Below are 24,775 nucleotides of genomic sequence, written 5' to 3'. Positions count from 1 at the left end.
TTATCTTGTAGGCACAGCAGCCTGGGAAAAATTCTTCAGTGTGAAAACATCTATAGCGAAGGTCAACGTATCGGTTGTTCCTTTAATCTGAAGGATTCCAGTTTGGAACAAGGTAGCGTCCAAATAATGGTCAAGGATAACGCAGGAAAAATTAGACCATCATTCAATGTAGTACCTCTAAGTTCCTATGGTAAGTTTTGGAAGTCCTCTATGATCGTGGGGATAGAAGAGTTCTGTTTTTTGAACAATCAGTACAAATAAAAAATGATGATTATGGTCTTAGGATCTTCTCAAAACAAGGGACTGTATTTATGGATACCTTTCTTTGATAGGGAAACCCTGGTGGCATAGTGATTAAGTGCTCCAGCTGCTAACCCAAGGGTCGGCAGTTCAAATCCGCCAGGCGCTCCTTGGAAACTCTACGGGGCGGTTCTACTCTGTCCTATAGGGCCGCTATGAGTCGGAATTGACTCGACGGCACTGGGTTTTCTTTGCTAGGGTGGCCTGTTTGCCTAGTGGTTAAGTGCAACAGCTGCTAACCAAAAGTTTGGCAGTTCGAATCTACCAGCCACTCCTTGGAAACCTTATGGGGCAGTTCTGTTCTGTCCTGTAGGGTCACTATGAGTCAGAATCGACTCCATGGCAACAGGTTTGGGTTTTGGTTTTGGTTCTTTGGTAGATCTTTTTTTAAAGAAACAAGCTTGGAAATTTTAATATTTATTGAGCATGTGTTTTGCCAGATGTTTTGTTCCTGTTTACTTATGAACATTCTGAGACTTAGAGCAGTTGAAAAACTGAGACTGGCACCCAGGCTGTCTGACTCTAAGATCTATTCTCTTTTTACTTGTGCTACTTGAGAGAATGATGCTGCAGAATAAACATGATCACATATATACTTCCTGAATTAGCTATCTATTAGTTAGCAAATGCTTAGAATCCAGATGGTGTAATAAGGGATGATATTAAAAATATTTAACACTCTGTATGGCACAGGCATTAAGCAATCAAAACAAGCAGTGTAGCCCTAACGGGGCATATCAGCTGAGTGTCGGCCTATTAGAAAGAGCCCTCAACTTGAAACCAAAATAATCTGGTTGAGGTCCTAGCTCCTCCACTTTGGACAGGGCATATAATCTCTCTTTACCTGGTCCTCATCTGTAAAATGGGGTGCATGGTTTCTCTTGACTTCAAAGGATTATTATAAGTTCCAGATGATACCAAGTGTACACAAGCATTTTGTAAATCTCTAAAACACAGTACTAAAAGCATCATGGTTTATTTGTTGTAATATCCTAACAGGGAGCTCAGATTCTGTCTATATGGTGTAAATGATTTATAAGCAAATAGTCATTAATTGAAAAATGCTCCCAAGCCTTGGAGCAGAACACTATTTAACACGCCTTTAGATAGTCATGGAAGTGAATTCTAATAGTGGACCAAAGGCAGCTTAGTTTGTAGGTCAGGGGAGGGAAGTCAGGGCAGCTTGCTGAATGGGGTAATCTGAAGCAAAGCCCTTCTCTTTCCTCCCCCTTTGCTTGACACATTGTCCTAGATGGGCCTTATTAAAGCTCATTTTGCTGCTCTTCTTCCTGGATGTTAATGGTGACATAAAAGAAGATCGTCCTCAGCCAGAAGATGACGTTTTTTCAAGATGTTTTCTGTTAATTATTCATTCTCTTCTAATGCTTGGTCTTAAACATAGCTGACTTCTGAAAATCCAAATTGACTGGCAAAGAGCCCAGGGGCACAAACAGTTAAGCATTTGGCTGCTAACCGAAAGGTTGGCGGTTCAAACCTACCAGCTCCATGTGAGAAATACCTGGTGATCTGCTTTCATGAAGATTACAGCCAAGAAAACCCTATGGGGCGGTTCTACTCTGTCACATGGGGTGGCTCTGAGGCAGAGTGGACTTGATAGCACATAACGACATTTTTAGTTGTGATCTTTGATTGGCATGAATGAGTGACAGCTGGGAAAGCCCCTTGTACCTGGTGCCTCGTACCTATCAGTTGAAGGCACATTTGGAGCCCAACACTCCTTTTCTGTATTCTGGATGTTGCAACTGGATGTCCTGATTATGGCCTGACCCTTTTCTAACTCGATGCAGGTCAGAGTTTATGTAATCTGCCAGACACTACAAAGCTGTTCTTTCAATCCATTTTACTAGGCAGCTTTAAATAAACTTGCTCTGTTAATTGTGGCCAACCAGGAATTCTAAAACTGTATGTCTGAGCATGTGAGGCCATTGAAAGCATCAGCTCTATTTTAATTGAACTTTGTGACCTTCATTATCCCTACTCATACATGTATCTCATCAAAATAAACTCTGGAAGTTAATTTGTATTCTTCTATTTCTATCTTGCAGTGAAACCTGACCCTCCAGATATTAAAAATCTTTCCTTCAAAAATGACGGCTTGTATGTGGAATGGAAAAATCCAGAGAATTTTGAGAGCAAATGCTTACTTTACCAACTCGAAATCAATAACAGCCACGTTGTTTCAGAAATCTTTCCTGTAAGTTTTTTCTTTTAGCTTGGCTTTATTTAGATATTTTTTCTTTTCACTTGAATGTATCACCACGGAATAAATCAAAATATCAATGAAATGTAGCTCTTGGATTTGTCACCTTAAGCCACTGATAATACTGATGCTTCTTGTCTGAAACAGGGCATGGTAGAAGGGTTGCACGTTTATGGTAGTATGGTTCAAGCCATTCATTAACTCATCTGCTCAACAAATTTTTATTAAGTATCTACCACGTGCCAAGCACTGTTGTAAGTGCTGGAGATAAGGCAGTGAACATGACACATGACAAACAAGTTGTTTCACTCTAGCCCCCCATGAAACTTACATGCTAGAAAATAAGTTTGTAAACAAAGAAGCTAATTTCAGAGAGTAAATGTTAGGAAGAAGATACAATGGGGTAACATAATAGAGAATGACGGGGGCGGGGGGCCTGAGGGAGCGTTAGGTAGGATAGTCATCCAAAGTGATGACATTTGAGATGAGACCAGAATGATGGGCAGGAGCTAGCCATTTAAGATCTGCGGGGAGAAGGAGCAGCAAGTACAAAGATTCTGTGGCAGGAACAAACTGGGCATGTTTGAGAAGCAGAAAGGAGGCCGATATGGCCAAAATATAGCAGGAAAAGATGTCTGAGCAGTAGGCAGGAATCAGGTCATGTAGCCGTTTGGAGGCCCTGGTAAAGCCATTCAGTTTTCTTGGACTTTGTGGCAATTAAGTAGTCAAATTCAAGTAATCAGCATTTGTTGGATTATATATGCTATTCAGACTCTAACATGAAACATGCTAATTAGAGGTCCCTGTGGGGCATTGTCCAGAATGTGGCATGACCTCTGGCATCAGTCCCATTGTTAGACTTTGGACTAAAGGTTACAAACTAGGGCCTTATACGTTTTTTCATTTGGATCAGAAAGTGAGGTTTTGTTTGTTTATTAAATTTGAATTTTTTGCCCAGATTTAAAATTGAGGAGTATAGTTTTCATAAGATGGCGCCTTAAGACCACTGGGATTGCTCCAGTCATTTGTTGCTACCTGCCTGGCCCTGTGTGCATTTGAGTTTTAGAGGTTAGAAACCAAGTGTTTTCTGTCTTCTACTGGCTTTTAAAGGAGCCCAGCTTCTTGCATGTAGTTGAGTTCCTTGGTCCAGTTATTTAATTCATCATGGGAGTTTCAAAATGCTTACTAAAATAATTCAGTGTTGACAAGCTGTAACTCCAGAGGGAGTGACCAGAGCCATAGTTGAACAGAGCCCTTCAGGAAGTTGGCAGATGACTCTGTCTCCTGAAATATAATGATCATTATTAGTATCAGAAACCACAGTGTCCCCATACAATACCATGCAGGGAAAAGCAAAGGACAACCATCCATGTAGGGTGTGGGGTAGTGCTTAGATTTACAACGAAGTGAGTTATCAGAAAGTTGAAATATACTTGATTACTCCAGACTTTCCTGTTTTCTCTCTGAAATCCTGACACACATGCTATATGTATTACTCATTTGGCACTAAATTATGCCCTGATACTTAATCTGTTTATGTGTGTATGCCTTGTCTCTCCACTGAAAATATAAGCTCTGGTAGGAAGGAGTCAAGGGATATCTACTTGTGCTGTTCCTGCAAGCATGTATTGAGTGATTACCGTGTACTAGGTACTTTGATAAGCACTATACCTGCATTATCTCATTTAATTCTCACAGTAACCCTAAGGAGCTAGGTCCTGTTATTTTGTCCTCATTTTATAGATGAGGAAACTTAGTCTCAGAGGTTAAGCCTGAGGTTACATCTCTCGTGACGGTAAAGACTTAAGCAAAGTTATAACTCCAAAGCTTGTATTTTTAACCACTGGGGACCACCTCGATACTTCCTCTTAATAGTAATAAAAAAAAATTTTTTTTTTTTCGTTTATTGAGTGTTTGGATTCCTAGTGCTACAGTGGTTAAGTGTTCGGCTGCTAACCAAAAGGCAGGCAGTTCAAATCCACCAGCCACTCCTTGGAAAGCCTGTGGGGCAGTTCTACCCTGTCATATAGGGTCACTATGAGTCGGAATTGGCTTGATGGCAATGGGTTTGGTATTTAGTGTTTACGATATGCTACAAAGATACATGTTTCTAAGTGCTTGTTATATAGTAGCTTGTTTGATTCTCATAACAACCTGTGAAATGAGTACTGTTTTAACCTACATTTTATTGAAAACTGAGGTTACTTAATCTTGATACAGCTCACACAGATCAAAAGTCAATAGGACTTCAAATGTTGGTCTTTACGTACTATATAGTTTGATCAAGAATACTTGGTATAACATCATGTGCGTAATCATCACTTAGTAAATTCCTGCTGAATTGGGTTACTTTTCCTGCAAACTTCTGAACTGAAGAAAACATATATACTATGAGATTTATCTACCTAAATCAGAACTATAGTCTATTTGGAATTAACTGTTTATATACTAAGGTGTACCTGACCCGAGCCATGATATTTTCAACTGGCCTCATATGCATGTGAAAGCTGGACAATGAATAGGGAAGACTGAAGAAGAATTGATGCCTTTGCGTTATGGTGTTGGCAAAGAATATTGAATATACCATGGGCTGCCAGAAGAATGAACAAATCTGTCTTGGAAGAAGTACAACCAGGATGCTCCTTAGAAGCAAGGATGGCAAGGCTACGTCTCACATACTTCGGACATGTTGTTCAGGAGGGATCAGTCCCTGGAGAAGGACATCATGCTTGGTAAAGTAGAGGGTCAGTGAAAAAGAGGAAGACCCTCAATGCGATGGATTGACACAATGGCTGCAACAATGGGCTCAAGCATAACAATGATTGTGAGGATGGTGCAGGACTGGGTAATGTTTTGTTCTGTTGTACATAAGGTTGCCATGAGTCGAAACCAACTCGACAGCACCTAACAACAACAACAACAAATACTTCAGTTTAACATTCTCTCTCTTAGCAGATGTTCACCAGCTGCTTCTTCCCCTAGGACTCATCAGCTTTTTCTGTGCTCACTGGTTTTGACCTCTGCTGGTTAGACCCTTTTTAAAATTTTTGCAAGAATTTTTCAGGAATTATTTTACCTGATGTTCCAGTTAGGATGTGAACTGGGGCCATCACACGAGAGCTGTGGTCAAAGGTGGCTCATGACAGAATCATGAAGACGGATTTATCTTTGACCACCGCCCCCCTTCCCATCCCTGCAGACTACCAGCTTGGTATTCTGTGCCCTTGTTTTCCCTTTCTCACGATAGTATCCGAGAAGCTGATAAGAAACGAGAGGGAATTTACATTTGAACAAGAGCCCAGAATTTTAAATCTGTGCAATGGTTTGCTGACTTTGGAATTTATATATCTGGGAGATGGCCCAGGGAAAGGGGACATCAACCTACAGCCTGGTCATTCAGTGTTAGTTGGCACTTGTGATTCCCCTCAGACCTCTGGTTACAAATAGTCAGCAATGGGGTGTAGTAGCTCCTGAGTGGCTTTTTCTCTGCCTCTGGATGACATTTTGATAGGATGGCCCTTCATCATTCAGTTGGCCTTTTAGCTCTTTATAAATGCTGGTAGGAACCATTTAGTGAATGAGATTGAATGGGAAAAATCTGTGCTTTGTCCACTGTTTAAACATCTCTTTAATATCAGTTGACTAAGCAACAAATTTTAATGTGTTGATGTGTTTACTCCAATTTTGAAATATTTGCGTTTCAGGGACTCTTTGCATCAGATAGTAAGTGACTGAAATTGTGTGGAGGAGAATTTTGCTTTGCATTTTCTTTTCTCCAATCTAGTCGTTCTTGGATATCTTACACTCTCAACAAGGGAGACTGGTTCTTTTTTTTTTTTTTTAACTTTTTATTGATACATAATACACTGTAGAAAAAGTTGCACAAATTATCAGTGTATAGCACAATGACTTTTCACAAATGATTCTTCATTTATGTAACCAGTACCCCTGAACACCCTCGTAACCCCTTCCAGGCATTACCCTCGCAAAAAGCAACTACCATCCTGACTTCCAATCCCATAGATTAGTCTTTTGCCTCTTTTTGAGCTTTATTTACATGGAATTATACAGAATGTAGTTTTGTTTTTTAAAATTTATTTTACTTTTGTCATTGTTGACAACATACACAGCAGAACATACAGCAATTCAACAATTTCTGCATGTACAATTCAGTGACATTGATCACATTCTTTGAGTTGTGTAACCATTATCAGTCTCCTTTTCCAAATTGTTTCTCCCCTGTTAACATAAACTCACTGACCTCTTAAGTTTCCTATCTAATCTTTCGAGTTACTACTGTCAGTCTGATCCCATATAAAACCCAAACCAAACCCATTGCCGTCGAGTTGATGGCAACTCATAGCGACCCTGTAGGGCAGAGTAGAACTGCCCCATAGGGTTTCCAAGGAGCACCTGGTGGATTCGAACTATTGACCTTTTGGTTAGCAGCTGTAGCACTCAACCACTATGCCACCAGGGTTTCTGATCCCACATATGTAGATCTTTTTTATGTGTCCGGCTTCTTTTGCTCAACGTTATGTTTATGCGACTCACCTATATTGATGTAGATGGTTCATTCTCATTGCATTCATTCCATCGTGAATATTCTACATTTTATTTCTGCATTCTCCCATTAATGTACATTTGGATAGTTTCCAGCTTGGATTTTTTTTTTTTATTGTTACAAGTATTTGTGCGCTTGTCTCTTTGTATACATGTTCATACATTTCTGTTGGCCATGTATGTAGGCATAGATGATTCACGGGATTATATATGATCATCTCTAGTAGATAAGAAGCAGGTTTCCAAAATGTTTGTGCCAATTTTCACTACTAACAGCAGAAATTGAGAGCCCCAGGTGCATCACATTCTCACCAACACTTGGTATGGTCCTGTAGGTGTGTGTATTGGTATCTTGTGGTTTTAATTTGCATTTCCCCGATAACTGATGAGGTTAAACACTTTTCCATATGTTTTTTGGAAATTTGTATATCCTCTTGTGTAATGACGGTTCAAGTATTTTGCCAAGTTTTCTGTTGGGTTCTATTGGGTTGTCTGTGTTTTCTTTACAAATTTGCAGGAAATATATGTGCGTGTGTGTGTGTGTGTGTGTGTGATATATATAATAATATATACAAGTCCTTTGTCAGAAATTGCAACTGTCTTCTCCCATGCTATGTGTCACCTTTTTATTTTCTTCATATGGTGTCTTTTGTTGAGCTGAAGAAGTTTTTAGTTTTAATATAGACTATAAAAAATTTTCCTTTGTGGTTAACTTTTTTGTCCTTTTTTAGAAAAATATTCTCCTACTTCATGGTCATGAAATTCTTCACCTACATTTTCATCTAAAAGCTTGCTTTATTTATATATTTATTTATTTGCTCATGTATTTTACCTTTCACATTTAGATCTGCAATCCATCTGAAATTGATTTTGCAGATAGTACGAGGTAGGGAGTGACTATTCTTTTTTTCTCCCATAACCCAACCAACCACTGCTGTCGAGTCGATTCCAATATGTATATATAATTGACCCAGCACTACTTATTAAAAAGACCAACCTTTTCTCACTATTCCTGGTCATCCTTTAATGAGATAAAAGGAAAGCTTGTTAAAAACTGTTAAATGACATAAAATGTGTTTTTGAAATTTTGGAACTCATTCATTTTTTTTTTATTTTCAAGGTTAAAGAGATCAAATGTCAGAGTTCAGAGGTGAGTAAATTCAAATTTAGCTATTTGTGCTTAAAGACAGCAGTTGGGGGTGGGGCAGCATGGGCAATAACCTAAATGTATACTGCTTTGGAAAAAAACAAAAAACACTTTGTTCTGTGGATTTTTGCCAATTTTGGGGGGAGTCAAAGTCAGATAATTTGAATTACAATACAAGTTTTAACCATATGCAGAATTTGGCAATTATGTTAGGACTCAGTAACAGAGAAAGAGAATAAACTGATACTATTCTTTGTGTATTTTTATTTTATATCCAAGGATAGAATCTGTTTCATGGTACCCAGTATTCTTCCTGATACTTTGAACACCGTCAGAATAAGAGCCAGAACAAGTAAATTCTGCTATGAAGATAACAACCTCTGGAGTAACTGGAGTCGAGCAATGAGTATAGGTAAGAGAACAGGATTTCATTAAAATTTAAAACACTGATGCAGGGAAACTAAGCTAAAGCAGAAAATAGACTGAGGGAAGGGGATGTTGTATTTTCTCAATATCAGCCGGAGAGTAGTTATAATTGAAAAAAAATTTTTTCTGTTTAATTACTGTCAAATCACCCAAGGTTAATTTACAATATACAGCTCTTTGAAAATCCACAATCCAAACAGTGTTTTCCTCTCCTCTGCCCTGCCCTCCATTTTTATTAACAACCTGAACAAAAATATAGAAGACAAGCATGTGCAAATCTGCAGATTGTACAATGCTAGAGGACTGTCCTATGTGCTGGACGACAGAATCAAGAGTGGAACAATGACCTTGGTGACATTCTTAATGGAGATAAACCTATACATAGATTTGGAAAAAAATCAATTTAGCTAATTAATTCAGCGGCTGGTCAAGCTATGTACCAGGCCCAAGTACAGGATTGGAAAGGCCTGTAGTTTATGTGTGTGTTGTCAGATGGAGTCTAGGGTTTTATTTGACTATAAACTTAGTGTGTGACTCAATGCTGGAAACTTAAATATTGCCGAAAGGCATATGCAGTCTTAGGCAGCGGTAATGGTGTAGCATCCAGAACAAGGGAATGCTGTGGGGTGGGGAACAGTGGTCTGGCCAGATCAGAGGTGTGCACTATTTCATTATGGGCACCACTTGTAGGAGATGGCATTGGCAGACTGGAATCTGTCCTCGAAAAGGATAACCCGGATATTGAAGGACCTCAAAATTTAGAGAGGAACTACTGATAAAATAACTTTGCCGGGGGGGGAGGGAAGGGGGTGGGTCATGATTGCTGGCATCTACTAATATTTGAGATGTTGTCAGGTAGAAGAGGCTATCCTCTTTGGCTCTGGGGAGCAAAATAGGACAACTTAAGAATTTTTTAAACAGCTGTCTACCAGTTGGATAGATGGCTTGGTGAGGTAGTCATTTCCCTATTAACTGAAAGGCCAAGCAAGCTGTGTTCCAGGCATGGTTGTATTAGTTACCTATTGCTGTGTAACAAATTACCCCAAAATATAGTGGCTTAAAACAAAGCACATTTATTACCTCAGTTTCTTTGGATCAGGAATCTGGGCACAGCTTAGCTAGGTACCTCTGTCTCAGGATCTCTTATGAACTTGCAAAGCTGTCCACTAGGGTTGCAGTCTCAATCTGAAGGCTTGACTGGGGCTGGAGAATCCATTTCCAAGCTCACTCATATGGCTGTTGGCTAGGTTCAGTTCCTCACTGGTGACTGAATGGAGGCCTCCCTCAGTTCTTAGCCACTCGGTGCTCTCTGCAGGACTGCCTTATGACATGGTAGCCAGCTTCCTCAAATGAGTGATCCAAGCGAGAGAGATTGTGTGAGAGTGCGTGAGAGAACACCCAATTTGGAAACAACAGGCTTTTATAACCTAACCTCGGAAATGATATAACATCACTGCTGCTATTTTTGTGTGCGTGTCTGCGCTTTAGGTGAAAGTTTACAGCTCAAGTTAATTTCTCATACAAAAATTTATGCACACATTGTTATGTGACATTAGTTGCAATCCCTATAATGTGACAGCACACTCTCACTTTCTGCTCCGGGTTTCCCGTGTTCATTCAACCAGCTCCTGTCCGTTTCTGCCTTCTCATCCTGCCTCGGACAGGAACTGCTCATTTAGTCTCATGTATCTACTTGAACTAAGAAGCACACTCTTCATGAGTAGTATTTTATGTTTTCTAGTCCAGTCTAGTCTTTGAAGAGTTGGCTTCAGGAATGGTTTTGGTTCTGGGTTAATCGAGAGTTCATGTCTTGGAGGGTTCTTCTAGTCTCAATCAGACCATTAAGTCTGGTCTTTTTTACGAGAATTTGGGGTCTGCATCCCGCTGCTCTCCTGCTCCCTCAGGGGTTCTCTGTTGTGTTCCCTGTCAGGGCAATCAGTTGTAGCCGGGCACTATCTAATTCTTCTGGTCTCAGGCTGGTGGAGTCTGTGGTTCACGTGGCCCTTTCTGTCTCTTGGGCTCTTATTTTCCATGGGTCTTTGGTGTTCTTCATTCTTCTTTGCTCCAGGTGGGTTGAAACCAATTGATGCATCTTAGATGGCTGCTTCCTAGCTTTTAAGACCCCAGATGCCACTTACCAAAGTGGGATGCAGAATGTTTCCTTAATAACGTTTTGTTATGCCAGTTGACCTAGATGTCTCTTGAAACCATGGTCCCAAACCCCCACCCCTGCTACGCTGGCCTTCAAAACGTTCAGTTTATTTTGCAAACTTCTTTGCTTTTGATTTAGTCCAGTTGTGCTGACTTCCCCTGTACTATATGTTGTCTTTCCCTTCACCTAAGATAATTCTTGTCTTCTGTTTAGTTAGGGTACTTCCCTCTCCCTCCCTCCCCACCCTCGTAACTGTCAAAGAATGTTTTCTTCTGTGTTTAAACCTTCTCTTGAGTTCTTATAATAGTGGTGTGTCTGTGCTTTGGTGATTGACTGATTTCACTCAGCATAATGCCCTCCAGATTCATCCATGTTATGAGATATTTCACTGATTCATTGTTGTTCTTTATCGTTGCATAGTATTCCATTGTGTGAATATACCATACTTTGTTTATCCATTCATCTGTTGATGGGCACCTAGGTTGATTCCATCTTTTTGCTATCGTAAACACTGCTACAATGAACATGGGCATGCATGTATCTCTTCCTGTGACAGCTCTTATTTCTTTCTCTAGGGTATATTCCAGGGAGTGGGATTGCTGGATCTTATGGCACTTCTCTTTCTAGCTTTATAAGAAAGTGCCAAATCGATTTCCAAAGTGGTTGTACCATTTTGCACTCCCACCAGCAGTGTCTAAGTGTTCTGGTCTCTCCACAACCTCTCCAGCATTTATTATTTTGTGTTTTATGGATTAATGCCAGCCTCATTAGGGTAAGATGGCATCTCATTTTGGTTTTGATTTGCATTTCTCTAATGGCTAATGATCGTGAGCATTTCCTCATGTATCTGTTAGCCACCTGAATGTCCTCTTTGGTGAAGCGCCTGTTCATATCCTTTGCCCATTTTTTAATTGGGTTACTTGTCTTTTTGTTGTTGAGGTTTTGCTGTATCTTGTAGATTTTTGAGGTTAGAACCTGATCGGATATGTCGTAGCCAAAACTTTTTTTCCCAGTCTGTAGGTTGTCTTTTTACTCATTTAGTGAAATCTTTTGATGAGCATAAGTCTTTGATTTTTAGGAGCTCCCAGTTATCTAGTTTCTCTTCTGGTGTTTTGTGCATTATTAGTTATGGTTTGGATTCTGTTTTTGCCATGTATTAGGGCTCCTAGTATTGCCCTATGTTTTCTTCCATGATCTTTATCATTTTAGATTTTATATTTAGATCTTTGATCCATTTTGAGTTAGTTTTTGTGCATGATGTGAGGTATGGGTCTTGTTTCATTTTTTTTGCAAATGGATATCCAGTTATGCCCGCACCATTTGTTAAAAAGTCTGTCTTTTCCCCATTTAACTGACTTTGGGCCTTTGTCAAATATCAGCCGTTCATAGGTGGATGAATTTATGTTTGGATTCTCAGTTCTGTTCCATGGGTCTCTGTATCTGTTGTTGTACCAGTACTACTAGGCTGTTTTGACCACCGTGGCGGTATAATAGTTCTGAAATCAGGTCGTGTGAGGCCTCCCACTTTGTCTTTCTTCCTCAGTAATGCCTTACTTATTCGGGCCCTCTTCCCTTTCCATCTGAAGTTGGTGATTTGTTTCTCCATCTCATTGAAAAATGTCATTGGAATTTGGAGTAGGATTGCATTGTATCTATAGATGGCTTTTGGTAGAATAGACATTTTTACAATGTTAAGTCTTCCTGTCCATGAGCAAGGTATGTTTTTCCACTTATGTAAGTCTCTTTTGGTTTCTTGCAGTAGTGTCTTGTAGTTTTCTTTGTATAGGTCTTTTACATCTCTGTTAAGATTTATTCCTAAGTATTTTATCTTCTTGGGGGCTATTGTAAATGGTATTGATTTGGTGATTTCCTCTTCGACGTTCTTTTTGTTGGTATAGAGGAATCTAACTGATTTTTTATGTTTATCTTGTATCCTGATACTCTGCTGAACTCTTCTATTAGTTTCAGTAGTTTTTTTGAGGATTCTTTAGGGTTTTCTGTGTATAAGATCATGTCATCTGCAACTAGAGGTACTTTGACTTCTTCCTTACCAACCTAGATGCTCTTTATTTCTTTATCTAGCTTAATTGCTCTGGCTAGGACCTCCAGCACAATAAGAGTGGTGATAAAGGGCATCCTTGTCTCGTTCCTGATCTCAAGGGGAATGCTTTCAGACTCTCTCCATTTAGGATGATGTTGGCTGTTCGCTTCATATAAATACCCTTTATTATGTTGAGGAATTTTCCTTCTATTCCTATTTTGCTGAGAGTTTTTATCATGAATGGGTGTTGAACTTTGTCAAATGCCTTTTCTGCATCAATTGATAAAATTATGTGACTCTTGTCTTTTGTTTTATTTATATGATGGATTATGTGAACTGTTTTTCTAACGTTGAACCATCCCTGCATACCTGGTATGAATCCCACTTGGTCATGGTGAATTATTGTTTTGATATGTTTTGTTGAATTCTATTGGCTAGGGTTTTGTTGAGAATTTTTATACCTAAGTTCATGAGGGATATTGGTCTGTAATTTTCTTTTTTTTTTTTTGTGGTATCCTTATCTGGTTTTGGTGTCAGGGTTATGCTGGCTTCATAGAATGAGTTTGGGAGTATTCCATCGTTTTCTATACTCTGAAATACCATTCGTAGTAGTGGTGTTAACTCTTCTCTGAAAGTTTGGTAGAATTCTCCAGTGAAGCCATCAGGGACAGGGCTTTTTGTTGTTGTTGTTGGGAGTTTTTTTAATTACCTCTTCAGTCTCTTGCTATAGGTTTATTTAGTTTTTCTACCTTGGTTTGTGTTATTTTAGATAGGTAGTTTGTTTCTAGAAATTTGTCCATTCCCTCTAGGTTTTCAAATTTATTGGAGTACAGTTTTTCATAGTATTCTGTTATGATTCGCTTAATTTCAGTTGAGTCTGTTGTGATATCGCCCCTCTTGTTTGTTATTCGAGTTATTTGCTTCCTCTCCTGTTTTTTTTGTCAGTTTGACTAATGGTTTATCAATTTTGTTGATCTTTTCAAAGAATCGGCTTTTGGTCTTGTTAACTCTTCCAGTTGTTTTTCTATTTTCTATTTCCTTTATTTCTGCTCTAATTTTTATTATTTGCTTTCTTTTGGTGCCTGAGGGCTTCTTTTGCTGTTCTCTTTCTGCTTGTTCGAGTCGTAGGGTTAATGTTTTGATTTGGCCTTTTCTTCTTTTTGGATGTATGCATTTATTGCTATAAATTGACCTCCGAGCACTGCTTTTGCTGTGTCCCAAAGGTTCTGGTAGGATGTGTTTTCATTCTCATTTGATTCTATGAATTGCTTTATTCCGTCCTTAATTTCTTCTATAATCCAGTAGTTTTTGAGCAAGGTATTGTTCAGTTTCCATGTATTTGATTTTTTCCCTTGCTTTTTCTATTATCAATTCCTACTTTTATGGTTTTGTGGTCAGAAAAGATGCTTTATATTTTTTCAATGTTTTGGATTCTGTTAAGGCTCGCTTTATGGCCTAATGTGTCGTCTGTTCTGGAGAATGTTCCATGTGCGTTGGAAAAGAAAGTTTACTTGGCTGCTGTTGGATGGAGTGTTGTATATATGTCTATGAATCAAGTTGGTTGATTGTGGCATTTAGATTTTCTGTGTCTTTTTAAGCTTCTTTCTAGGTATTCTGCCCTTCACTGAAAGTCGTGTGCTAAAGGCTCTTCCTATTATTGTGGAGCTGTCTATTTCTCTTTTCAGTGCTGTTAGAGTTTGTTTTACGTATGTCAGAGCCCTGTTGTTGGATACGTAAATATTTATTATGGTTCACTGGGGTTTTTTTTTTTTTTAGGTCCTCCTGGTGTATAGACCCTTTAATCATTATATGGTGTCCTTCCTTATCCTTTGTGGTGGATTTTGCTTTAAAGTCTTTTTTTTTTTTTTTTTTGGAGATTAATATTGCCACTCCTGCTCTTTTTTGATTGTTGTTTTCTTGATATATATTTTCCATCCTTTGAGTTTTAGTTTGTGTCTTTGAGTATAAGGTGTATCTCTTCTGGCAGCATATAAACCGATAGTGTTTTTTTAATCCATTCTGCCACTCTCTGTCTCTTTATTGGTGCATTTAGTCCATTTACATTCAGCGTAATTATTGATAGGTGTGAGTTTAGTGCTGTCATTTTTGTTTTTTTTTTTTTGTTTTTTCTTTTTGGTGTTGTTGACAGTTTTTTGTTCCACTTAAGTTTCTGTGCTGAGTCATTTTTCTTTATTTTCTTTTTATCTTGTTCATTTTTGCTGATTTTGTATTTCCTGAGTCTTTGTTTCTCCTCTTTTTTTATTTTGATGTATAGGATTGTTAGTTTCCTTTGTAGTTACCTTAATATTTACCCCTGTTTTTCTAAGTTTAAACCAATCTTTTATTACTTGATATCACCTTGACTTCCTCTCCATATGAAAGCTCTATGACTACATTATTTAGTCTCTCTTTTTTGTTTTCATGTTCTCATCTTTTACATATTGATGTGTCTCTGTTTTCCTATTTTCAGCGTTTCAGCTTTGGTTTATTTTTTTGACTTCCCTATCTGGGTTGATGTCTAGTTGCTCTGTCCTGTGGTCTAGTCTGGGTTGTTATCTGATGTTATTGATTTTCTGACCGGAAGACTCCCTTTAGTATTTCTTGTAATTTTGGTTTGGTTTTTACAAATTCCCTTAATTTCTGTTTATCTGGAAATGCCCTAATTTCCATCGTATTTGAGAGACACTTTTGCTAGATAAGTAATTCTTGGTTGGCAGTTTTTTCCTTCAAGGCTTTATATATGTAATCCCATTGTGTTTTTACCTGCATGGTTTCTGCTGAGTAGTTGGAGCTTAGTCTTATTGACTGTCTTTTGTAGATGACTTTTCGTTTATCCCTAGCCGCTCTTAAAATTCTCTTTATTTTTAATTTTGGTAAGTTAAATTTTAATATGTCTTGGTGACTTCCTTTTGGAATCTACTTTGTATGGGGTTCAGTGAGCATCTTGGATAGATATTTTCTCGTCTTTTATGATATCAGGGAAGTTTTCTGCAAACAAGTCTTCAACAGCCCTCTCTGTATTTTCTGTTATCCCCCCCCCCATTCTGGCACTCAGTTGCTCGTAGGTTATTCATCTTGATAGAGTCCCACATAATTCTTAGGGTTTCTTCATTTTTATAAATTCTTTTATCTGATCTTTCCTCAAATAAATTGGTGTCAAGTGCATTTGTCTTCATTCTCACCAATTCTGACTTCCATTGCCTCAATACTACTCCTGTGACTTTGTATTTACTTGTCTTATTCTGAAATTTTATTGTTAATCTGTTTGGGTTTCTATTTGCTGTCTCTCTGTAGATTCTTGCAGCCTGTTAAATTTGTCATTATGTTCTTGTATAACTTTCTTAAGTTCCTCTGTTGCTTTGTCAGTGTGTTCCTTTGCTTATTCTGCATTTTGCCTGATCTTTTGAAGAGCTCTGTATATTAATCTTTTGAATTGTACCTCTGGTAATTCCAACAGTTTCTCTTCCTTTGGGAGGTTTCCTGGTTTTTTGTTTTGGTCGTTTGCTGAAGCCATTATGATCCGCTTCTTTATGTGCTTTAATATTGACTTTTTCCTCCTGGCTATCAATAAGTTATTATATTTGTTTATTTTATGTTTGTTTACCGTGTCCTAGCTTATTGTTTCGATATGCCCAAATAGGCTGGTTGTGTGAACTGCTTTGATTGTTGGCGTCTTTGAAGCTCTCACGTCCTGTCACCAGGTGGTTAGAGCTGCTACTAGGTATGTGAGCCCAGGAGTCTGTTTAGTTTTCTTATGTCGATTCAGCTCAGGTGTCCAGGTTGTGGTTCACTGAGTATGTGGTACAGGCTCTCACCTACAGTCCTAGATGGGCAGGGTTACGTAGGGGTGATTGGAGCAGGCACAGGTACCTGGCTACAGTAGGGGGTTACATGCTGAGCAAGGTAGCGGGCTGACAGCTGCCCCTGAGTGCCTGGGTGGAAAGTGTGTCCCTGTTTCTTAGAGCGTGTAGGTGAGTGGGTTTTACAGCTGGACTTTGGGCACCCAGTGCTGCTGGCTGTAAGGACTGGGAGGCACCACTTATTTTCAGACCCCTGTCTTGGGTGGCTAGGTGGAGTGAATGGAGCCACCAGTCCTCAGGCCCCTGATGTGGGTAGGTGAGGACCTTGCTTATTGGGCAGGGAGATGTCACATGTCATGTATCTGCCACTTCCCTTTAGCTGTTGCAGTTGAAAATAGGCTTCAGGTAAATATCCTGTTGTACTGTCCTAATGAGGGCCTATGCTGTTGAAAATGGGCCCACACAGGTCTAGGCGGGGTGAAAGGCATTCAAAGTCTGTGGTCCTATTATGCCTGTGCCTAGGCAAAGGGGCTGTGCCTGCCCTTGGGTCTCGGCTTAGGTGAGCTGGCAGATTATCTTTTTTCTGTGTTATTTGTTTGTTAATTTGTTCCCTCTCCAAAGCTGGGAGAATGGCTCGAGGTGCACGATGGGTCCCATTTCCGGCCCAGGGGTTGTAGCATTTGCTGAAGCCAGACCAAGACCGGAGCAGAGTGGGGAAGGAGGGGTGGTGAATGGGAGAGTATTTCCCAGAGGGGAAGGGTTTTTTTTGATCCTGGGTGGTGTGTTAGATGCTTGCACTTAACTCTCACAGATCTAGTACTGCCTTCCCTGGTTGCAGAGGGTTGTGCAGACTCTCTGTCATTCGTTTTCTCCCAGTGTGGAAAATGCATCCAACACGCTACTGCTTGTCTCAGCTGGCACGTACTGGCCAATCTAGCCTGCAGGGTGCTGGCCAGGTCAGGTCTGGCAAATCCTTGCTGCTTCTGAACTGTCTCTCCCTCCTCTTGCTGCTTAGTCTGAGTCTTTAACTTTGTCTTTGATGTTCAGGGCTCCTAGACTGTCATATATAACTGATTCACTTGTTTTTTCAAGTCTTTGTTGTAAGAAGTACTATAGGAGACATCTGACTACTTCGCCATCTTGGCCCTGCCTCTACAGCTACTATTTTATTCTTTAAAGGGGAGTCAATTAGTCTAGCCCACACTCAAGAAGAGGGGATTACACAAGAGTATGAATACCAGAAGGTGGGGATCACTTGGGGCCATCTTAAAAACCAAGCCAAACTCATTTCCGTCAAATTGATTCTGACTCATAGCAACCCTATAGGACAGAATAGAACTGCCCCATAGGGCTTCCAAGGAGTCACTGGTGATTTAAACTGCTAACCATTTGGTTAGCAGTCGAACTCTTAACCACTGCGCCACCAGGGCTCTGGGGACATCTTAGAGGCTACCTAATACAATAGTGCTAGACCCTGATGACGCTTTGTAAGTGCTCCTGGTCTAGTGGGAAAGATGAGCATATAAATAGACAAATGCTATTCTATGTGTTAGGTGTAGCAAGGCGGTTACTATCCGTCTTTGGAATTGGACAGTGCTGGATTTGAGGCTTGACTCCATCACTTACAAAGCCTTTCTAGAGCAGTCACTAAACCACTCTGAGGCTTATCCTTCTCATCTGTATAAAAGGGAGATAATGTCTACCTCTGTAGCATTAATATAAGCATGTAAGAGCACCTGGTGTGGTGTCAGGAAAGGTCCCTGTGTGATGCAAATAGTACCATGGAAAAAAGGCCTGCTGATATGTTTCTATAAAGATTATAGCCAAGAAAACTGTATGGAGCAGTTTTACTGTATAACACATGGGGTTGCCATGGGTCGAAATTGACTCAACGGCAGTGGTTTTGTTTTGATTTATGGTGTCGCAAACATAGTAGGTGCTCCATTAAAAATAGTAGTAGTGGCAGTTATTATGATTATTTTAGGTATTCTAATAATAATAACTAATAACCAATAAGAAAATATACTCACTGGGTTAATTAAATGACATTTAATAGATATGACATCTTTGTTAATGGTATATGAAACCAGTTAAGATTTCCTGCTTTCAGGTGATCCTTAAGATATTTAGTCACCCGGGGAATTTCAGGCACCAGAGCAGGACTTTTTCTTTCTTTTTTTTTTTTTTTTTTACTATTTAGATATAGAACATTATTGAAGAGTTTAGAAAATAGGTTGGAGTAGGGGCCAGAACTATCTGTGTTCTCACGAGTCCAAGACAACTTTTTCTTGCTTTATTTCTAAAAGGTTTTTTCTCTTTGCTTTCTTCCATTTTCCAGGTAAGAAGACCAACTCCACATTGTACATCACTGTATTACTCATCATTCCAGTCATCATTGCAGTTGCAATCATAGCCCTTCTGCTTTACCTAAAAAGGTAAGGCAGTTGCCCAGACAGGTTCTGCAGTTTCTGCTAGCCTGGATGCTCTGGGTATTACTCTTTGTGCCGGTGTTTTATGCTTGCCCGGTGTATTAGAAGCATTTTAGCCAAATGTTGCTTTTGGTAGTATGGAATGGCAAAGAAGTGTTCTTGTGCCCATTTTCTGGTAAGGAAAGTGTTGCATTTATTGCCCAGGGCTCAGTCCAGGCACTGCTTTCTTTGCACTCGTTTAGAATTTTTGAATAGGCCTTGTGTTCACTTTATGCTTTCAAACAAATGAAGGTTTGGAAATGGAGACTATTAGTAATTAAATGTTTTGTCAGGCATTAATGCAAAGAGGACTGCAACTTAATGGTGTAAGAGAGAGAACTTCACTAGGTTGGGCTTGTTTCTTGAGAATGTTTTATTTTGTCTCATCACAGGGACTAGTCTGCTTCTGGGATTTGCTCTTGTAGTAAATACTTCAGGTTGGAATAAAATTACTAAGCTGGGTACAGAACCAATATTTTATCATCATTTCAATTTCAGTCATCCAACATACATTTAGTGAGTGCCTATTTATGTGCCAGAGCCCTGGTGGTGCAGTGGTTAAGAGCTTGGCTGCTAACCAAAAGGTCAGCAGTTTGCATCTACCAGCCACTCCTTGGAAACCCTATGGGGCTGTTCTACTCTGTCCTCTAGGGTTGCTATGAGTCGGAATCCACTTGACGGCAATGGGTTTGGTTTTGGTTTGATTGGTGACACTGAGTGTGCAAGGGGGAGAGTGGCAGGAGATGAGGCTGGAGAGGTTGGCAGGGAGTAGATCATGCAGGCCATGGCAAAGAACTGAGATTTTATGCTAAGCATGATGGGGAAATATTGGAGGGTATTAAGCAGGGGAGAGATGTGATCTGATTTACAGTCATAAAAAATCATATCACTCTAGTTGCTGAATGAAGAATCAACTTGGGCAAGAATGGAAGCAGGTGGACTAGTTAGGAGGCATTACAGTGTCTGGGGGGAGAGCCGATGGTATCCTGGCCTAGGAATTAGCAATGGAGGTAGTAAGAAGTGGTCAGATGTGGGATATACTTTGAAGGCTAGAAATGATAAGACTTGCCTATGGTTGGTCTGTAGAGATGTGAAGGAAATTGAGGATTCAAGGATAGCTCTTAAATTTTTGGCTTGACAACTGAGTATTGGTGGCATTTACTGAGACAAATTGGTGAAGAGAGCTGGCTTTAGGGGAAAGATGAGTTCAGTTTTAACATGTTAAGTTTGAGACATCTAGCAGATAACCAAAAACCAAACCAAACCCGTTGCTGTTCAGTCGATTTCCAACTCATAGCGACCCTATAGGTCAGAGTAGAACAGCCCCATAGGGTTTCCAAGGAGCGGCTGGTGGATTAGAACCGCTGACCTTTTGGTTAGCAGCCATAGCTCTTAACTACTGGGTCACCAGGAGAGATGTTAAATAGGTGATTGATTGTATATATGGATCTGGATTAAGGGAGAGGTCTGGGCTAGAAATAGAATTTTGGGTGTCCTTGGCATGTTAATGGATTTAAAGCCCTTAAACTGTAAGAGACCACCCAGAGAGTGAGATAGAGAAGGGAAGGGAAGAGGTCAAAGGACTGAACCCTGGGGCACTGTAATGTTCAGGGACCTGGGAGATGAGCAGGTCCACCAAGGAGCATTGTTAGATTCAAAAATGGAGAGAGAAGTAAAAAGGAGAGAGAAAAATTAAACAAGAATATCCCCTGTTCTCAGAAGTTTTTTTTTTTTTTTTCCAAAAGCATAAACAGCAAGCCACTGTCTGGTTTATTATAAACAAAGCACCATTATTATTTAAATTATACGACTGACTAATTTGCTCTTCCTGATAGTCCCTTTGCCCCACCCAAACTTGATGCTCTTAAGACATCAGTTTTCCATAGCCTGTTTTAGAAATTTCTTTACAACTGCTTCATCACTAAAGATGACTTATATTCCTTGTCTTTTGTTCAATCCTTCCTTTAATATGCTGTATTTAGGTGGAATGTTCCTGTGGGCTAGAAGGTTTGACCCAAAGTATCTGTTTTCTTAAAGGCTGAAGATCATTATATTCCCTCCAATTCCTGACCCTGGCAAGATTTTTAAAGAAATGTTTGGAGACCAGAATGATGATACCCTGGTAAGCAGTAACTCTATGGGACTTGGAATTGGTTACTTTAAACTAGGTTTTATCTAAAAGATGAAAGAAGGGCTGGTTTAAAATGCTGTCTCTCAGGCCAAGCACACTGGTTATGAAGTCCCCAGAATATTTTACCCATTTCAAATCACTGGGCTCCATTCTCTGGGGCAGGGAACATATTTTATCAAAACATGCAGGGAGAAGGAGCCTCCTTTATGCAACTAGCCCAACAGGCAGGCCTTCCGACTCTTAGATAATTTTTAAAATTTGATGTGGGGGAATGTAGATAGGATAAGCACTTGAAATGTATTTCATTCATGCTTTTACCTGGAAAACTGGACTCCAGAGACATGGACGTAGAGCAAACCTACCCCAACTTTTAATAGTTGTGTCATGCAGACTCTTATGCCGGAATTTGTGACTAGGAACCCTGAGACCTTATGGCAACAAAAGGATTTGAGGTTACTGTGATAAATACATTTATCTAAATAAAGGAATAAAAACACTGTATCACTGTATAAATCTTAAATGAGTGATACAAGACACAGGGTAGTTAATTTAGGAAAGTAGTACAGCCTGGACTGTACTGCTGGATTCAAATCTCTGCTCTGTCATGTACCATCTTTTTTGCCTTGGGTAACTTCCTTAACCTTTCTGTGCCTCAGTTTTCCCATTTGTAAAATAGAGGGTAGCACCTGCTCATAGTGTTAATATGTAGATTAAATCAATTTAATACATAAAAACCACTTAGTGGGCCCGGCACTTTTAATAAGTGCCAGTGATTAGTATTACTGTTGATGATAATTTTAATTTATCTTTAATCCCCAAATAATTCTTGAGATAATGGGCAATTCACAATGGCCATGATGATAGGTGGAATAAGGGAGGCAGGGAGGCTGATGTGCTATCACAGGAAGATTCATCTGGATAACTTTCTCACCAAGTGATTGTCACAGACAGTGGGTAACTCTGCTAGACTTGGGGGTATAGGGCACCCCTAAGCAGGTAGACCCAGAAACCAGGTGTCTGATGGGGAGATTACACACCATTACTGGGGTGAGCATGGCAATCAGTGGTTCTTCAACTTGAGTTGAGTCACAGTCAACTGGAGTTCTTATAAGAAATAGAGGTTACTGGGTCCTATCACCTGTAATTTTGATTTAGCAGGTCTGGGGTGGGGCCCAGGAATCTGCATATCTAACAGGAGCCCACAAGTGATTCCCATCTTGGTAAGGCAGTCTGTGCGCCACATTTTGAAAGTCACTGTTAGTTATTTTCCTTAGGATGATCCCAGTCTATTTCTTCATTTCACCAGCTTGTGTGGATAGATGCTGGAGGTTGGGAGTTGTACGAGTACTCTAACAGCAACTGTAACCAATTCTTGAAAGCCTACTATGTGCCAGGCAGTGAATTAGGTACTTTGCTTATATTACCTCATTGGATCCTGATAACCACTCTATGAAGTAGGTGCTGTTAGTCCGATTTTACGGATGAGGAAATTGAGCCTCAGTGAGGTTAAATAACTTAGCTGAGGTCACACAGGTGGTAAGGTAGGATTTGAACCAGGATTGTCTAATTCCAGTGTTCTCTCTCTCCGCTTTTCTCGGTGCTGCATTGCCTTGTGTAAGATAGAATGCTTGTCTTCAAGACTTTCACTGTCTCCTAAAAGTACTGTATGATAGAAGTAGAAGGTGGGGATCTAGCTCAATTGGCATAGCATAGTTTATAAAGAAAATGTTCTACATTCTACTTGGTGAGTAGCATCCGGGGTCTTCAAAGCCTTTGAGTGACCATCTAAGGTACTCCACTTGTCTCACCCCGTCAGGAGCGAGGGAGATTGAAGAAAACTAAAGACACAAGGGAAAGATTAGTCCAAAAGACTAGTGGACCACAACTACCACAGCCTCCACCAGACTGAGTCCAGCACAACGAGATGGTGCCCGGCTACCACCACTAACTGCTCTGACAGGGATCACAATAGAGGGTCCTGGAGAGCTGGAGGAAAATGTAGAACAAAATTCTAACTCCCTGCCCCCCCCGACCCCCCCAAAAAAGACCAGACTTACTGGTCTGACAAAGACTGGAGAAACCCTGAGTGTATGGCCCCTGGACAGCCTTATAGCACAGTAATGAAGTCACTCGTGAGGTTCACCCTTCAGCCAAAGTTTAGACAGGCCCATAAAGCAAAATGAGACTAAAGGGGCGCACCAGCTCAGGGGCAAAGATGAGAAGGCAGGAGGGGACAGGAAAGCTGGTAATGGGGAACCCAAGTACCAGAAGGGGAGAAAGTTGACATGTCGTGGGGTTGGCAACCAGTGTCACAAAAACAATATGCATATTAATTGTTAAATGAGGAACTAGTTTGTTTTGTAAACCTTCATCTAAAGTACAAAAAAAAAGAAAAAGTAGAGGGTTGGGATAGGGGAGTGTGACAAAAAGATTTGGAGTCACATTATGACCTTATATGGTATGTCATTAGAAATGTTATTCTGACAGTAATCTGGAGGGAATGGATTAAAGCAGGAAGGCACTAGCATGATAGCAAATGGGGAATGTAGGCCTGAATTTGCCCCAGAGATATTTTGATTGGCCAGCATGGTGCATTTAAAATTTTTCGGTTTGGAGTCTTAAGCAGAGCACACACTCCAATTTGTTACAAGTTCTACGATTCCCAATTATATTACACATTGTGGTTTCACATGTTGACCTAACATGCCAGGCTCTTGAAAGGCACTTGAGTTTGCTACCCCTCTTAGCAGAATGTAAACTAGTTAAAATACCATAGCACTAATGCACAATATCTGTGAAAACATGTTTGGACTCACTAATATATGTAAGACGTATGAACTGGAGCATTGAGGAAATATAAATTTTCAGCCTAATAGAAATCTAAAAAGTGCTACTATCTAGTGTTAACAAGGAGATGGGGGAACTGGCACATTTTATACACTTGCTGGTGGGACTATAAAATGGTATATATCCTTTCTGGAGGTGCCATGTGATGGATAACTTTTGTGAGCCCTTTCTCCCCATGGTCTTGTAACTCCCACCCAAGTGATTGGGTAGGACTGTGTGAATAAGGTAATTGTGGCCCACGGAGGGGATTGGTCAGTTTTGCCATCTGATGGGCTTAAAAAGAGCCACCCCAGAGAGAGAGAGAGAATTGATAAAGATGGCGGAGAGAAGAGGCATGTCTGACCTCTGCCTCATCGGAATCAGTCTTGGGCTGTTGATCTTGATTCTCCTTCCCTCTTGTGAAATTAGAGGAGGTCAGATGATGCTGCGCCCATGCCATTTTTTGCAGGAGGGCAACTCGGCAAAAGGTAACAATCTTTGATGTGACAATCTTTGATCCCATTATGCTTTTAGGAATCTAGTTTAAGGAAGTATTCCAACAATGGTACGAAGACGGACAGTGAAGCATTTGTTTCTAACATAAACAATTACAAACCAATGGAACATCAACAATGGAGTATTAGTTAAAAAAAAAAAATTAAAAGCTTAGTTCTCCAAGCATTTAATGTCATAACAAAAT

The 24,775-nt window shown here is 39.9% G+C and overlaps 1 protein-coding gene across 2 annotated transcripts in view; it reads left to right on the top strand.

Annotated features, from left to right (window-relative positions):
• IL13RA1 (interleukin 13 receptor subunit alpha 1) overlaps positions 1-24,775 on the top strand; it is a 68,331-nt gene that overhangs the window by 29,357 nt on the left and 14,199 nt on the right. For both annotated transcript variants that reach the window (XM_049871228.1, XM_049871229.1), the window contains exons 5-10: positions 12-190; positions 2,367-2,515; positions 8,205-8,234; positions 8,511-8,643; positions 18,989-19,085; positions 21,156-21,240. In XM_049871228.1, coding sequence (XP_049727185.1) covers positions 12-190; positions 2,367-2,515; positions 8,205-8,234; positions 8,511-8,643; positions 18,989-19,085; positions 21,156-21,240 — 673 coding nt within the window. The remainder of the gene's footprint in view (positions 1-11; positions 191-2,366; positions 2,516-8,204; positions 8,235-8,510; positions 8,644-18,988; positions 19,086-21,155; positions 21,241-24,775) is intronic.

Source organism: Elephas maximus, chromosome X, assembly GCF_024166365.1.
Source record: "Elephas maximus indicus isolate mEleMax1 chromosome X, mEleMax1 primary haplotype, whole genome shotgun sequence".
In the NCBI taxonomy this organism is placed as follows: Eukaryota; Metazoa; Chordata; class Mammalia; order Proboscidea; family Elephantidae; genus Elephas; species Elephas maximus.
This window is presented reverse-complemented; position numbering and strand designations above follow the sequence as displayed.